General features: G+C 44.6%; 1 protein-coding gene across 1 annotated transcript in view; it reads right to left on the reverse strand.

Annotated features, from left to right (window-relative positions):
• The window catches only part of SPPL3 (signal peptide peptidase like 3), a 165,961-nt gene that overhangs the window by 25,268 nt on the left and 122,660 nt on the right, over positions 1-18,033 (reverse strand). The window contains exon 3 of the mRNA XM_038763658.1: positions 17,287-17,375. Coding sequence (XP_038619586.1) covers positions 17,287-17,375 — 89 coding nt within the window. The remainder of the gene's footprint in view (positions 1-17,286; positions 17,376-18,033) is intronic.

Here is an 18,033-nt window from a genome sequence, read left to right on the forward strand (position 1 = left end):
AATCATATTTATTGAGCGCTTACTGTGTGCAGAGCACTGTACTAAGCCCTTGGGAAGTACAAGTTGGCAACATATAGAGACGGTCCCTACTCAACAACGGGCTCACAGTCTAGAAACTCCCAAGTCCAGGCTCTTTCAAGACACATTCCCTGCCCACAGTGTGCTTCCAGTCTAGAGGGTAGTTGCTCAATATATTCTAATAGTTGACTGATTGCTAGCAATAACGATAAATGCCAAGCACCGTACTAAGAGCTAGGGTGGATGCAGAATAATCAGGTCCCACATGGGGCTCACAGTTCAAGTGGGAAGGAGAACAGGTACTGAATCCCCACTTTACAGATGATGAAACTGAGGCCCAGAGAAGTGAAATGACTTGCCCAAGGTCCCACAGCAGGCAAGAGGCAGAGTGGGGATTAGGACTCAGGTCCTCTGACTCCCAAGCTCGTGCTCCTTCTAGTCAGTAGGCCGCATTGCTAGCAATGGCTTGGCAGGTGGTCTCTCTGGAGTGGCAGCAGGAGTGCCAACACGTGTCCCTGTGTCATCTCTGATGACACTGACAAATGAGCCCCCCTTGTTTCAGTGCTATGGCTAATAATAATAATAATAATGGTATTTGTTAAGTGCTTACTATGTGTCGAGCACTATTCTAAGCACTGGGGTAAATACGAGTAATCACATGGGGCTCACAGTCTTAATCCCCATCTTCCAGATGAAGTAGCTGAAGTACAGAGAAGCGAAGTGACTTGCCCAAGATCACCCAGCAGACAAGCGGCAGAGGCGGAATTAGAACCCAAGTCCTTCTGATTCCCAGGCCTTTGCTTTATCATTTAGGCCATGCTGCTTCCCCTGAGACTCTCCACCCCACAGTGCAGCTGGTCCTGAATAGCCAAATCAGTCCTCGAGAATCAATCCTCCTGTTTCCATAAGCAGGAGTTTGCCTGAATGCGTGTTGGCCCCTCACACATAGGCTAGACTGTTATAGAAGCAGCGTGGCTTAAAAGAGCACGGGTTTGGGAGTCAGAGGAGGTGGGTTCTAAACCCCGCTCTGCCATTTGTCTGCTTTGTGACCTTGGGCAAGCCACTTAACATCTCTGTGCCGCAGTTACCTCATCTGTAAAATGGGGATGAAGACTGTGAGCCCCACATGGGACAACCTGATTACCTTCTATCTACCCCAGTGCTTAGAACAGTGCTTAGCACAAAGTAAGCGCTTAACAAATACCATAATTATTATTAGACACAGCAAAACTACAGCAGCAACCAAAATTGCAGCTAGCGATCCCAGTTGGCCCGGTCCCTCCCACCACACGCTTTTCTTACACACATTTTCTCAGAGTTGTTCTATAGCAAGAGGCCTACTTCACCTTGTTTGGTATCCCCACAGTAGCTCTCTGATTCGGATTCTGTAATCCAGAGGCTTCAGCAGGCAAATCAGTGAAAATATTTGAAAAATGAAGCTAGGCTAATTAGGTAGGGACTAAAAACAGTCACTAGGTGGCAGCAAAGTCACCTTGCAAGACCGCTTACTACAGTCTCCATTGTACAAAAGCCAAAAAAGAATCCGAAAACACAACCCAATCAGGTGCCTAGGCCATACCTTTCAGGAAAGATCTGCAAATCTCCAAAAATAAAATGGAGGAAAGACTCTCAAAGACTTCTATGGCAGGTGCTAATTTATCAGTTTGAGAAATGATCCCACGATTGGGGACAGAGGCTATGATTACCCTGAAGATAGAAAATGCAACATTTTTCAAAAGGCTACACCGAGAATCAAGATATGGTTCAGACAAAAACAGAGCAATTGATCTGAAAAAGCACTGTAGAAACCACTCAGCCTATTCTAGTGCTTTCAGGAAGGTTTGCCTCGAAAAAAATGATCCTAAATCAAACCACTCTGCCAATTGTATTTACTGTGTGCCGCATGTGTGCAGAACACTGTACTAAGCTGCAGATGCAAGTAGGAACTTATATAATAATAATAATGGTGTTTATTAAGCACTTACTATGTGCAAAGCACTGTACTAAGCGCTGGGGAGATTACAAGGAGATCAGGTTGTCCCACAGGGGGCCACAGTCTTAATCCCCATTTTACAGATGAGGGAACTGAGGCCCAGAGAAGTTAAGTGACTTGCCCAAAGTCACACAGCTGACAATTGGCAGAGCCAAGACTCACCCCCGAGGGGAAAGGTCCAAGATGTCTGCAATCTGACAACAAGTGCAGAATTCCAGTGTTCTGGCCAAAACACTACACATGACAAAGGGTGGACACGGGATAAGATAGCATCCAGGGGTGTATGAGAGAGGGCTGGCTTGCTGTGGTTTGGGGGGTCATTTGATAAATGAAGTCTGCAGTTCCCTGGAGCTGGATTCCCACTGGAGGATGATTACAATAGTAAAATAATCCTGGCTGGTATTTGTTAAGTGCTTCCTATGTGCCAAGCACTGTACTAAGTGCAGGGAAAAAATAGGTTATCATCAGGTCAGATAAAGTCCCTGTCTCCCATGAGGCGCGTAGTCAGAGGACTTGGGTTCTAATCTCAGGCCGGCCACTTGTCTGCTCTGTGACCTTGGGCAAATCACTTCACTTCTCTGTACCTTAGTTTCCTCAATGGCAAAATGGGGATTCAATACCAGCTCTCCCTCCTATTTAGACTTTGAGCCCCAAGAAGGATAGGAACTGTATTTGGGCTAATTAACTTGAATCTACCCTAGGGTTTAGAACAGTGCTTGACCAGAGTAAGCACTTGAGAAATACCATAAAAAACCTAAAACCAAACAGGAATTTTTCCCCCCTTTTACAGGTGAGGGACTTGAGGCACAGAGAAGTGAAGTGGCTTGTCCAAGGTCACACAGCACGCAAGTGTGAGGGTTGAGATTAGAACCCAGGTTCTCTCTCAGGCCCATGCTATTCCCACTAGGCCGTGCTGCTTGTCTGCTGAATCTGAACGATGCAGATGTGCCATCAGTAAGAGGGTCCTCCATGTGTGAACATGCACTTTTCCCAACATCATGTGCTAACCAGAGGGACGCATGTTGGAAGAACATTCCCTAATTCCCTAGCCAAATTCTTACCCAAACACACGACGAAGGCTCCCATTATGGAAGAAGTGATTGAACATGGCTACATCCGAATTACAACAACCCTCCTATACAACAATTTCCTTATCGTTTAACAATCATTAAAGTGAGACCCAGCTATACCACCTGAAAAATTCAGAGAAAGGAGCTGCTTGTAGAAGGAACAATTTACAGTGATTTTTAAAGTAACTGCAACAATACCGCAACTGCCAAAGGACCAAATCAAACCAGCAACTTAAGACCTCAGTCAATCACTGAGACAAAGAAAAGTGCACTCCTGGGGCCATGTCCACAGCAGTGTCCACCATACGGTCTTTGCTTTTTGAGGGGAGATTTGACAATTTCAAAAGAGAGTTCTACCCCAAACAGAAATATGGAATATGGCTTGACCCAGCATGCCCCAGATATTAGTGTCAACCTATGCTGACACTATGATACTGGTTCCCCAGCTTCCTCAGCACCAAACCAAATGAAATGAAGTCAGGCTAAATCAGACTTTTTTTATGGCATTTATTAAGCGCTTACTATGTGCAAAGCACTGTTCTAAGCGCTGGGGAGGTTACAAGGTAATCAGGTTGTCCCATGTGGGGCTCACAGTCTTAACCCCCATTTTACAGATGAGGTAACTGAGGCACAGAGAAGTGAAGTGACTTGCCCAAAGTCACACAGCTGACAAGTGGCGGAGCCGGGATTCGAACCCATGAACTCTGACTCCAAAGCCCGGGCTCTTTCCAGTGAGCCATGCTGCTTCTCAGACTTGGACCCTGAGGGTGGGAAGAAGGTACGAGTTTGGAGAGCACCAATGCACCGATTACTATTTCCCCTAGCTTAATTTATTTTAATACCTGTCTCTTCCTGCGGACTCTGAGCTCCTTAGAGGCAGGGATCACATCTTCCAACTCCATCATAATGGATTTTCCTAGGCGCTTAGTACAGTGCTTCACACACAGTAAGTGCTCAATAAACACCAGAGATTGGATGCACAAGTGTAGCTATTCCCAGAGTTTTTGAGAGCTGTAGTCCCAGCAGCCTCAGGGATCATTAAATATGTGCTGATCTACCATCCAGGCATGTGCACCCCTGCTATTGGGGTGCAATCTGTCCCAGTCAGAAACCCCAGAAATGGGGCAGGAGGGAGTGCAACTACTGGGAGATTTGAAAATCTGGTCTGACCTGACATGGTTCAGTATGGTGCCAAACTGATTTAGCCCTGCAGACTCCAGACAACCATCAATCAATCCATCAATGGTATGTACTGAGCACTTACTGTGCGAAGAGTGCTATTTTATATATATATATATCACCTGTATATACGTATATATGTTTGAACATATTTATTACTCTATTTATCTTACTTGTACATATCTATTCCATTTATTTTATTTTGTTAGTATGTTTGGTTTTGTTCTCTGTCTCCCCCTTCTAGACTGTGAGCCCACTGCTGGGTAGGGACTGTCTCTATATGTTGCCAACTTGTACTTCCCAAGTGCTTAGTACAGTGTTCTGCACACAGCAAGTGCTCAATAAATACGATTGATTGATTGCTGCACGAAACACTTGGGGGGACTGTGATACAACAGAGGTGGTATACATGCTCCCCGCCCACAATGAGCCTAAAGCCTAGACAGAGAGACAAATGTTAATATAAATAAATCATTTATGGACATGGACACCATATGTGCTGCGTGGCTGAGGGAGGGATGAATACGGAGTGTCCAAAGGGTACAGATCCAGGTGGCCAGATAACACAGAAGCAAGAGGGAGTCAGAGAAAAGAGGGCTTAATCAGGGATGGCTTCTTGGAGGAGATGTGATTTTAATTAGGCTTGAAGGTGGGGAGAGTGGTGGTCTGGCATATATGGAAGGGGAGGGAGTTCCCAAGCAGAGGAAGGATGGGGGAAAGAGGCTAGCAGTGAGATAGATGAGATCGGGGCACGGTGAATAAGCTGATGCTAGAGTGAAGTGTGTGGAATATGCTACAGAAGATGAGTGAGGTAAGGTAGGAGGGGGTGAGCTGACTGAGCGCTTTAAAGTCGACTGTAAGGAGTATCTGATGCAGAGGTGGACGGGAAACCACTGGAGGCTCTTCAGGATTGGGGAGACGTGGACTGTTTTTGTGAAAATGAATCTGGGCAGCAGAGTGAAGTAAGGACTGCAGTGGGGAGAGGCAGGAGGAAGGGAGGTCAGAGAGGAGGTAGATGCAGTAGTCAGGGTGGGACAGGATAAGTGTTTGGATCACTGTAGCAGCAGTTTGGATGGAGAGGAAAGGGTGAATTTTAGTCAAGTCGTGAAGGTAGAACTAATAGGATTTGGTGACAGAGGAGGCCAGGCCTCTATGATGAGACAATATTTCAGGACATTCAGGCCACCACTGCAAACCCAAGGTCAGACAGTTCTACTCTAATACATGCTGTCATTATGCAATTTGGATAAACTGCTAATAAGAATTTGGGGTCTTTTTGTAAACGATGCATGTCTGGATAGGCAACAGGCAACAAATTGGATTAAAGGGGACTCACTGCTGAATATCAAGCTTTTTTCTCAAAGATTAGGATGTTGGCCATTTGAATACCTGTAGAAAAAGGTTCCTCGCACTTTGGGATAATCTCAATGCAGATCAACCAACTCAGATTTCACTAATGAAGAAAATTCTAGACCAATGTACCAATAACTAAGGAATTCCTCACCAAAGGAAAAATTTCTATGGTAGCTTCATTTTGAATGGAATACTCTGAAAACAATTTAAAACTCACGAGTGTTTTCTGTCCTATACATGACTGAAATTGAATTTATTTCCTAGAATTGTATTTGTCATTTATGTCCTGATATAATAAAAGCTACTTCGGGATTTGAAGGGAAGGTGGAGTGAAGTTAGTATTTTCAGAGATGCTCCTTTGTAAAGCCTAGCATAATGGGAACTAGGAGAAAGTCCCTCATCAGAGGAAAAGGTTTGGCTTTCCCAGTAATGAAGATGTCTGCAACATGTCAGTTTTTAGATTAAAGTTGTTCTCTCTTATTCATGAGTATCTGTAATTACTGATGAGTTACAGTAGCCTGCTCTCAACCTGATCCCACTGATCCCAGGAGAAATTACTAACCTCTTTCACACCTCAAATGACCTTTTTTTTGGAGGGGTGGGGAGGGAGAGGACAGTATTGTCCTCTTTATCAAATTACTGTGAAGTTTGTCACCTCTCATTGTCCTGTCAGTTTTATTTCCTTACAAGCCCACTTTCCTGTTTCAAGTCAAACTCAGACTACTTATTCTATCTATTCCTGCCCCAACCTCCTTCCTTTTCCCTGACTGGCACCTGGCTCACTTCCTTCTCCCCCATTTGCTACTTTCTTCAAGGAGAATGTCAATATTTACTCTCACCTACCTCCAAAACACTGACTTGTAAACTTTGACTCATCACTTTCCCTTTGATTCCCCTCCCCCCCACCTACTCGATCTATCCACAAACCCCTTCATTACTTCCTCCACTTCCCTCTGGCCTGAAACTCCCACTCTCTTCCCATCTGACATACCACCACTCTCCCCCATCTTTAAAGCCATCCTAATACCACATCTCCTTCAAGAGGCCTTCCTGGACTAAGTCTATGTTTCCTTTACTTGCTCTCCTTTCTGCATCACATATGCACTTGGGTCTGTTTCCTTTGGGCACTTGATAACTGCCCTTCAGCACTTACCCTCATCCTGTCGTTTCCCCTATCTGTAGTTTATTTTACTGTCCACCTCCCACTCTAGACCATAACCTCCTTATGAGTAGAGACTGTGCCTACCACCTATTATACTGTACTCTCCCAAGTGCTTAGTGTAGTGCTTTGCATACAGTAAGTGCTCAATAAATACGATTTACTGATTCCCTTGGCTCTGCTCTCTTCTCTATTTCCCGCCGTGCAGGAGACTCTGATCATTTCAAGCTTGGGCAGCTGAAACCTTCTTCTCACCAGCCTCTAGCTGTTCTCCACTTCAAGTAGTCCAAAACAGCCTGGTCAAAAACGATCACGATCAACTACAATCATACAATGTCCCTCTTTAATCAATCAATCAATCGCATTTACTGAGCGCTTACTGTGTGCAGAGCACTGTACTAAGCGCTTGGGAAGTACAAGTTGGCAACATATAGAGACAGTCCCTACCCAACAGTGGGCTCACAGTCTAAAAATTCTTTAGAATTCTCCCCATTCTCACAAAAGCCATATAATCACTCAGCTATTGTTTCTGGTCTGTGTTGGGCAAATCTGGACATGTGTTCTTTAGCCAGACTCAAACACACAAGGATGTTAAGACGACGACTGCGGTCTGGATATACTTGGTAAGACCCAAGGGGAATGAGTTATCATTTGCACTTGGATTTGCTCTGTTTATTCACCCCTCCCTCGGCCCCACAGCACTTAAGTACATAACCATAATTATGTATATTAATGTCTGTCTTCTGCTCTAGACTGCAAGCTCATGGTAGGCAGGGAATGGGTCTACTAACTTTATTATACTGTACTCTCCCAAGCACTGGTACAGTGCTCTGCACACAGTAAGTACTCAACAAATGCAACTGAATAATGGATTTGAGAAATGCTTTGCAAAATCTGGAGCCCATAGTACTACAGAAGCAGTATGGCATAGTGGATAGAATACAGGCATGGGAATCAGAAGGTCATGGGTTCTAACCCCAGCTCTGCCGCCACTTGTCTACTGTGTGACTTTGGGCAAGTCACTTCACTTCTATGTGCCTCAGTTCCCTCATCTGTAAAATGGGGATTGAGACTGTGAGCCCCACATGGGACAGGGACTGTGTTCAACCCAAACTGCTTGTATCTACCCCAGCACTTAGTACAGTGCCTGGCACATAGTAAGTGTTTAACAAATACCGTAATTATTATCATCACATTTTCTGACCCTGTGGTGGGCCTAGCTCCTACTGTGTCAGAAAGCACATATTCTCTCCCATTCCACGCACACCAAAAATCTGAAATTCCACCAAGGGATCACTGCCAGGGCAGTTTCCCTGATTCCAGGAGGAGAACAGAAGGTGCTAACACATGAATACAAAGCAAGGTTGACACCACAATGAGGGAATAATTTGGTATCCATTATGCTAATACTAACATGGTAATGCTGGAAAAGTTTATCACTGCTTGCTATGGTCCAGCTAAGCACATGAAAAATTTATCCATTCTGTCTTCTGACAGTCCACAGCTTATTTTAGCTAACCTCGGTCCCATAATAGCAAATAAACAAATTTCCAGTCAGGTGCTCTGCAGATAGGAATGTTTCATCAAATTTATGGTTTGTTTTTACCAACTCCCCAGTCTAATCCTTACTTCTTTCCAAAATAAAAATCTATCATACAACAGAAACCCACACCTAGAGAGCACACTCTGCTTTCCCCTTTCTCTAGCCACATCATTCCAAACCCGCTTCTCCTGGGCAATCATGACTCCGCCAGAGCAGTTGACTTCTCAACTCTCCTTCAACCTAGCTTTGGAAGGACTAAGGGCACTCCAAGCGTTTTTCTCTTCACCACCAAATCATTTAATTTCCTGAATGGAGGTCCATGGCTTCCCTTGCTTACTTTCAGTGTCCCTCTGTGTGCTGCCCCTGAACAAGAAATGAATATTGCACATCCTAATAATACAACCAGGTTTTATGGTCCTTGAAGATAAAGTTAAATTACGGGGTACATTTTCCCAGAGATTGACTTGCTTTAAGTTAGGGTCTGTTCCAGGACCTCTGAAAAAGTAATATGAAATTCCTTTCCATGCTATTTGCTGTCATGAGAAGCATCTCTAAAGTATTGTTTAATCTTTTAATTACTCATGGTGTCTCTCTCTTTCTTTTAATGGTACTTGTTAAGCACTATGTGCCAGGCATTGTACTAAGCACTGGGGTAGAGTCAAGCTAATTGGGTTAGACACAGTCCATGTAACCATGTGGTGTTCACAGTCTTAATCCCCATTTTACAGATGAGGTATTTGAGGCCCAGAGAAGTGAAGTGACTTGCTCAAGGTCACACAGAGGATAAGTGGCAGAGCCGAGATTAGAACCCTGGCTCTTCCTCCCCTTTCGCATCTGTCAGACCACTACTCTCCCTATCTTCAACGTCTTTCTGAAATCGGGTATCCTCAAGGAGGCTTTCCCCTATTATTTTCCCCTATTATTTATCTCCCCCTCTATTGCCACTTCAGCACTTCCGTGTCCCCTAAGCATGCAGATACTCACTCCTCTTCGGGTGCACTTAGGTACATACATATCTTTGAACTCTGTTGCTTCCCCCTTCTTGGAATTAATTTTAGCACCTAGAATGTAAGCTCCTTGAAGGCAGAAACCTTATCTACTACCTCTAATGCACTAGTAGTGTGGTGCTCTCAACAGGGGAAGCAATAAATACAACTGGTTTGTTAACTGATTGGAACTCAAGGTGTAACATTACAATTTTAAATAAAGGAATTGTAACATGTTTTAGGAAACTTTGCAGTGGTTTTTCAATTTTAGTGAAGAATCTGTCCAACTCTGGTTGAACAGCAGCCTTCTTGTCCTCTTTAAGCACCTTGTAACACGCAAGCTCCTTTTGAACACTTCTGCGAATGCTCAAAACTCTCGCTCTACTAGGGTCATCTTCAAACACAGGTGTTCATCTACTGTTTTGAAAATCTGACACTGTGAACTGAACATCCTTCAAGATTCATTCACTGTTATGAGCTTAATCTCTGCCCAGATAGAAAGGGAGGGTGAGGGGCGAGAAGACACTTCCTCACCTGTAGCTCTAGGTAGGGAAACATCAGGGCTGGGCTGGTATATTCCTGGGATAAAGTATCAGATAACTGAGGGTCTTCTCCCAGGGTGGTTGTATTGTGTGGGAAGTTATCAAATAATATCAGTCGGACAGTTGTAACTTGGGGTATATCGGTAGTCCCACTGAGTGTGTGCTGTGTGCAGAGCCGTGTACTGGGTGCTTGGAAAAGTACACTACAACAGAGTTGGCGGGCACATTCTCTGCCCACAATGAGCTTAAAGTCTGGTATATATAAATATGTACATATGTATAAATTATATATTATAAATTACTTATATATTAACATCTGTCCCCCCTCTAGACCGTAAGCTCGATGTGCGAAGGGAACGGGTCTACCAACTCTGCTGTATTGTACTTTCACAGGCTCTTATGAAAACACACTTTATGGGCTCCATAAATATCACTGATGGACTGATTGATTGAGCAGCCTAGCTCCTTTAGACTGATTGAATTACTGAACATTCTAGCTCCCTTAGCAAAGTCTCACCCCTTTTCTTCACTGGAAAATTCAGGAATGTAGTTCAGAGCCTCAATTGGTAAATCTTGGGTTCCTGAACATTAACTCTCACACCTCCCTCCATTCATTAATAAGGGTATGGAATCCCAATTCAAATACTTAACATAATCAAAATGAACAGGATTTAAAAAGCACTTGAGAATGACTTCCTATTTTGTTGTAATAAAGTCTCTCTGGAGGAGTCGATGTGATTTGAGACTGCTTTCAAGCAGAGCTGGCCTAAAGAGAACACTTGATTTATAATTATTATATTGGTATTTTGGCACTAAATGAGAATATCAGACAATAAACTGACCACACTAGGGGACTGCTTTGCATACAGTGTTCAGCTTATTAGGGGATAAGGGTATTATTTCGAGTTATAAACTGAATAGTCTTAGCATGTTTCCCCTGAGTTCGAAAGGTACAACGTGAAGCGTTCCAAACCATGTTTATAAACAGAATTACGTACACAATTACTTTTTCTGCAATACAAAACTGGAAAAGATTTCAATACAACAAGCCATTTGGATTAAACAGCTGATGGAAAGTAAACTACTAAATCACTGTTCAACCTGAAAACTGGCCTTTGACATATGAGCTACGCCAAGCTAGATATTAATAGCTTGCTTGGATGGTGGACTCCAGCACTATTTTGCTCACCCTTGTGGCAAGGGATTTCCGCTGGAGAGGATTAAGTGTGATATGATTAGTTAACGGTAACATGAGTTAACATTCAAACGATACCGCACTTTTTTTTTATGCTCACCAACCTGTTCACAACCAGTTGACATCTTTCACTTTTTGACGGCACCGCTGACAAGCTAGTCTCTAGACTTAAAACTCCTTGTGGCCAGGGACTGTGTCTACCAATTCTGTTGTATTACACAACAGAGCAGTGTGCAGAGAAGCATGGCCTAGTAGGAAGAGCATGGGCGTGGAAGTCAGAGGACCTGGGTTTTAATACCAGCTCTGCCACTTGAACTTGGGCAACTTCACATCACTTCTCTGTGCCTCAGTTCCCTCTCCTGCAAAACAGGGATTCAATACCTGCTCTCCCTCCTAGACTGTGAGGCCCAAGTGGGGACCTGATTACCTATTATCTATCCTAGAGCTCAGTACAGTACTTGGCACATAATAAGTGCTTAAATACCAAAATTATTATTGTTATTACATTCTTCCAAGTACTTAGCACCATGCTCTGCACACAGTAAGTGCCTAATAAATATCATTGATTTTATAATTACATTTTAAATCCCACACGGTTCAGTGGCACTGTTCCTCTAATCTGGAAAGCTGCATCCTTGCAGCTGATACACTGATTTTCAGTGCCATTACATTTAGAGGAGACTAACAACCACAGTATTTTCGCCTCTGGGCTGCCGAAATAGGTGCTGACTCCTATGCGAGTGATGGGAAAAGCCGGACATCTACGGAGGAAAGACTAGCCCCAAACCACCGTAGAAGGGTTATTCACATTTGCACATCAGCAAAAAAAGAGATGCTTTTTCACCCCCTGCAACTCCCTTCGAATGCACTCAGATTAAGACTGCAGCCATCACACCACCGATAGGCAATCCCCAGGAGGCTGGGATGGCTGGAGGAATCACCTAGCTGGCAGAGCAGAGATCAATCAGTTGTATTTATTGAGCGCTTACCGTATGCACTGCTTGGTTCTAAGTGCTTGGGAGAGTACAATACAATAGTGTTGACAGACATGATACCTGCCCACAAGCTGTTTACAGTCTTCAGGATAATAATAATAATAATAATAATGGCATTTATTAAGCGCTTACTATGTGCAAAGCACTGTTCTAAGTGCTGGGGAGGTTACATGGTGATCAGATTGTCCCATGGGGGGCTCACAGTCTTCATCCCCATTTTACAGAAGAGGTAACTGAGGCCCAGAGAAGTTAAGTGACTTGCCCAAAATCACACAGCTGACAATTGGCGGAGCTGGGATTTTAACCCATGACCTCTGACTCCAAAGCCCGTGCTCTTTCCACTGAGCCACGCTGCCAGGATGAGGCTGAGGCAGAAAAGCCAGGAGCTGGGTTATGGAGGGAAGTATACAGAGAGGTTACAGCTTGTCCACACTCCCAACCTGGAATGAATTTGCCTTTTTTTAAAAAAAAAAATGACATTCATTAAGCACTTACTATCTGTCAAACACTGTTCTAAGCACTGGGGTAGGTACAAGTTAATTAGGTCGGACACAGCCTGTTCTGCATGCAGCCTACAACCTAAGCGGGAGGGAGAACAGGTATTTAATATCCACCCTATAGTTGAGGAAACTGAGGCAAAAAGAAGTTAAGTGACTTGCCCTAGATCACACAGCAAACAATTGCAAGCAAAAGCCCGTTTGCTGCCTTACAGGTTTTTGTTTTGTTTTTTAAAATAAGACGACATTCTTATACATATATACTAACATGGCTGCTGTGTAGTAGTAATGGCATTTATTAAGCGCTATGTGCAAAGCACTGTTCTAAGCGCTGACCTTGGGCAAGTCACAATTTCTCTGGGCCTCAGTTTCCTCAATGGTAAAAAAAATGGGGATTCAATAGCTGTTCTCTCTCCTACTTGGACTGTGAGTCCCACGTGAGAAGGGGACTGTGTGTCTGACCTGCTATCTTTTATCTGGTGGGCACACAGTAAGCACTTAAATACCACAGTCATATCATTATTATCATCATGATTATTATTATGGGACCTGTTCCCGGCTGCCTCAGTCATACAAGGAGTCCTGTGGCATTGGCTACTGTATGTCACGCATAGAGGTCGTTAAGTTCGTAGAGCCAAATTGCCACATCCTTCCCCCAAAATGTTGCTGCTCAAGGGGAGGGGCTTCTAAGTCCTACTGCTAATGCGCCACTTCCCCCAACCCCTTGGATTGAATGGATTGGATTCCTTCTGGACCCCCACCTTGGCCACCTCACACATTCACCTACGACAGCTGACAATGGCCTTGGAAATCCCCACTCTACCCCAGTTCCAGTGCTGCAAGGGAAGATTACCTCACCCACCCACAGCTGGCATCGCAGATAGTGCCTGGGGCTGCGAGTCAGAAGGTCAAAGACTCTAAGCCCGGCTCTGCCATTTGTCTGCTGTGAGAACCTGGGCAAGTCACTTCACTTCTCTGTGCCTCAGTTCCCTCATCTGTAAAACGGGAATCGAGACTGTGAGCCCAACTTGGGACAGGTACTGTTTCCCACCCAATTTTCTTGTATCCACCCCAGCGCCTAGTACAGTGCCTGGCACATAGTAAGTGCTTAACACATACCATAATAATAATTATTATTATTATTTCCAGGCCCAGAGTAGAGCTTATGCCCACTCCCACTCTGGAGCCTAAAGGAGAGTACTCCCCCTTCCTGCCAATGAGAATTAGTATGGCTCAATGGAAAGAGCATGAGCTTGGGAGTCAGAGGTCATGGGTTCAAATCCCGCTCCACCAATTGTCAGCTGTGTGACCTTGGGTTAGTTACTTAACTTCTCTGTGCCTCAGTTACCTCATCTGTAAAATTGGGATTAAGACTGTGAGGCCCACGTGGAACAACCTGATCACCTTGTATCCTCCCCAGCGCTTAGAACAGTGCTTTGCACATAGTAAGCACTTAACAAATACCATTATTATTATTATTATTTGCTCTCCCTTCTCCTTCCTCTGCCCTGCTTTCCTGGGTCCCCTAACGGGCCTCAGCCCTTCAGGTACCAAACCTGACAGAGCACACAATGGCTCCGCCACACGAGCTCCACGGTGGTGAGTGGCCTTCTCCTGTTCCCTTCCACCTCAGCCTAGAAATTTCTACATCCCTACTGCCAGGGACCATGCCCAGATCCGGCAGGGTTGGTGAAGGTGGCCGTACCTGAGCAAATGCCCACCCGGCAGCAAGGAAAAGGGGCCACTGATTGGGCAATGCCTCTTGAAGGAGGCAAGTTTCTAGGAGGCCACTCAATCTGGCCATTCATCTCTAATCATCTCACTTTATCTCCTCAACTGCCACTTCAGCTCTCAGTGCCACTTGATCACTAGTTACCTCAACCCCTTTAAGTACTTTTGTACAGATCTTATACACTCTATTATTCCCCTTTTTTGTAATTTAAACATCTGTCTCCCCTGCTAGGTTGGGAGCGCCATGAGGGTAGGGATCGTGTCTACTAACTCTTTTCTCTCCAGTGCTTAGTGCAGTGCTCTGCACGCAAAAGACATTCAGGAAATGCTGCTGGTTGACTAAAGTGAGGAAGGACATGTCCTTGGAAGTTTGAAAGGAAGAGAAGCGCTCTAAAATCACTGCCTAATCCCACTTTATCTTTTTCTAAGTTTTACAGCTATTTTTTCCTTCTCAGACCCTACCCTCCAGAGGCACCACCTGAACTCACATCTCATCTGCCCCTTGCCAGGACAGAAGTTCTGTGGGATGCAGAGCTGAAAGCGTTGCAGACTTGCCTGAGCTCAGCTAAATGACTCTCCCAAACTGTGTCTATCTGATCCAGTATGTCTCTATCTCTGTGTCAGTCTGCCTCTCCTAGGTCTCGGCAATATCTGGTGGAGACTATTTCTTGACATCCCGACTGCAATCCTTCCCAAGGGAGAGCCCGTGCTCAAAATGAAACATGAAAGAGTTTAGAGTGAGGTAAGAAGTCAAACTGGAGAAAGAAGGTTAATTCACTTGCCAAAAGCTGCACAGTGGAAGCAAGACTACAATCAAGTCTCCCATTTCCCAGGCTGGTGCTATTTAAACTAGATTACACCTTTCCTATGATGCTTTCTCTTAATGAATTTAAAGCCCTTTCTGGGGCCCAGAAGAGAAAAGCATTTCCTTTCAATCAGATCAACAATGAGATGCATACAAATCACATCACACTGAGGAATGAATGAGTCCTGACTCCAAAAGAAGAGGGCAACCATGATGAATTCCACTCTGTCAGAATATTTTAAGGCTTTTCGGGCAATGACTCAGCCTGCTTTAGGTAAATTTATAAGGAACTAAAGTTGTGTAGCATGAGAAAAGCTTTTGCATGCTGGTTTCCCCAGAACAATTACTGATAATTGCAACTAAGAAGGTGAGCTAAGTAAATGGGGATGAGTTACCATAAGGAGAGGCAGTGTGGCTTAGTGGATAGAGCATGGGTCTAGGACTCAGGAGGACCTGGATTCTAATCCTTGTTCTGCCACATGTCTACTGTGTAACTTTGAGCGAGTCGCTTTAATTCTCTGGGCCTTAGTTACCTCATCTGTAAAATGTGGATTAAGGGTGTGAGCCCTAAGTGGGACAGGGACTGGGTCCAATCTGATTAACATGTATCTACCGCAGTACTTAGAACAGTGCTTGGCACATAGTAAGAGCTTGACAAGTACCATAATTTTTATTATTATAATCAGAGTTCCATGAGGATCATTCTGGTAGTTGCTCAAAGATACCTCAGGACTCATCAATCAATGATATTTATTGAGCACTTACTCTAGAGACTGTATTAAGTGCTTGGGCAAGTACAATACCCACAGTTGGCAGACACATATCCTGCCCATGGCGAGCTTACGGTCTGACGGGGCTACCTCCTAAGGGTAGGCAACCCTTTCCACCGGGGCAGGGACTGTATAGACTCCCTGTAGTGTACTCTCCCAGGCACTTACCACAGTGCTCTGCACAAAGTAAGCACTCCATAAATACTAGTAATGGATTGATTGATGGAGGTCAGGTTCCATCCCTTTCTTGGTCCTACAGTGGCTGGACTTTTCCCACTCTAGTTTAGAGAAAAGACAGTGGGGAGTTATCATCCGACACGTCTACCATCTCCCGCCAGACAGAAGTTCCAGCAACCAACTCTCGCTTTTCTTGAGCTGGCTACGGGCCATGTTGGATGATCCTGTTGGTGGAGTCGGTAGCTTGGTCAGAACTTGGAAGGAGCCACTAAAGCTCCGGAAGGAAGCGGTGAAGAACGGGTCTGCCAAAACAAGAGCTGTGGTGAAGAGGCTGCAACCCGAAAAGTCAGTCTCCTAACCCTGAAGCGAGGCTCACCTCAGCCCAGCTTGGCTGGGTGGGACACGTGAGGAGAATGGACAACAGCAAAGCTGAAGGAAAGCAAAATAGGGCTAGCGTTACAGGCATAGTACTAGTCCTGGAAGGAAGAGGGCAGGAAGGCATAAAGCCTTGGCCAAAGTTCAGCTTTCGTTTCAGATCTCACTGCTGGTTATCAGGCGGTGATCTGGAGTGGAAGGGGCCGGCCCTGCTAGGACTCTGCAACCTGTGGCTTCTTTAGTAAATACATGAAGTCTGTACTAAGGTGTGCGGAGGGCCGCCTGAGTACACAAACTCTACCTAGCCCCCAGGAAATGAGTAATGCAACAGTAACACAAGGCTACTTCTTCCAGCACTGTGTGGAACACTGTAGCCAGGGACTTCAGTCTTGAACACTGCAGTGGTGAAGGCACTCGATACCAGCCACGCCTGTGCCCCTAGGAGCTTGGATTTACCTACCAGGAGTGCCTTGAGAAGTTTTCTTGCAGCACTCCTGCAACCCTCAATTCCAAAATCCAGTCCAGTTTAAAGTCCGCGGAGTTTCTCGGAAACCCAGGTTAAAGGTTACGACTATTATTATTATTATTTTAATATGTGACTCACACTGTAAGTTAACTTGGGTATACTTGCCCAGTCTAACCTCCTCCTGGCAAGCTTATCTTCCTTCTCCTCCAACACCCAGAAGGTAGCCCCTCTAAGTGTTTAGGAGGGTCCTAGAGGGGCTTACAGACATGTCCTGCCATGTACCTTACCCACCTTTGAAGATGCACACAATACAAGACCAATCCTTTCTGCTTTCATATCAAATCATGAACCCACAGTTAATTATGGTAGGATATGAGAAGGGGACAGGATAAACAGCAGAAAGCACAAAACTTAAATCTGCAGATTCCTTACTGTTATTGGTGCTGTTGCCATTGAAAGATCCAGATGAATTGTTGCTGTCTTTTTCTTTATCTTGATTTTCAAAGTCCATATTAAGAGACCTGTAAAAAAAAAACACAAATTCAAAACTATTTTAATTGGTAAGTTTCAAAGACTCAGATGTTCTGGAACCAGAAGTTATGGATCAAAAAGCTAAATCACGACTAGATGACTTTCCAAAGCAAGAGATGAATCAATCAATGGTACTTATTGAGCATTTACTACGTGCAGAGCATGGTATTAAGTTTATGGGAGAGTACAATTCAACAGAATTAGCAAACGTGTTCCCTGCCCAGGGGGTTCTTTCTTAAATACACGATCAAAGAAAGCACTTTTTTATGGTATCTGTTAAGTGCTTACTATGTGCCTGGCACTGTTCTAAGTGCTGGGGTGGATACGAACTAATCGAGTTAGACACAGAGCCTGTCCCACAAGGGGCCCATGGTCAATCCCCATTTTCCAGATGAGGTAACTGAGGCACAGAGATGTGAAGTGATTTGCCCAGGGTCACCCAGCAGACAAATGGCAGAACCTGCATTAGAACCCAGAACCATCTGATTCCCAGGCCCATGCCCTCCAGTGCTTAGAACAGTGCTTTGCACATGGTAAGCGCTTAGTAAATGCCATCATTATTATTATTATTATTACATGCCACATTTTAAAAACATCTACAGAGCTGGACAGCTAGGAGATCAGGATGTTGAAGGGCACAAGTCCAAA

The sequence above is a fragment of the Tachyglossus aculeatus genome, chromosome 21, assembly GCF_015852505.1.
Source record: "Tachyglossus aculeatus isolate mTacAcu1 chromosome 21, mTacAcu1.pri, whole genome shotgun sequence".
In the NCBI taxonomy this organism is placed as follows: domain Eukaryota; kingdom Metazoa; phylum Chordata; class Mammalia; order Monotremata; family Tachyglossidae; genus Tachyglossus; species Tachyglossus aculeatus.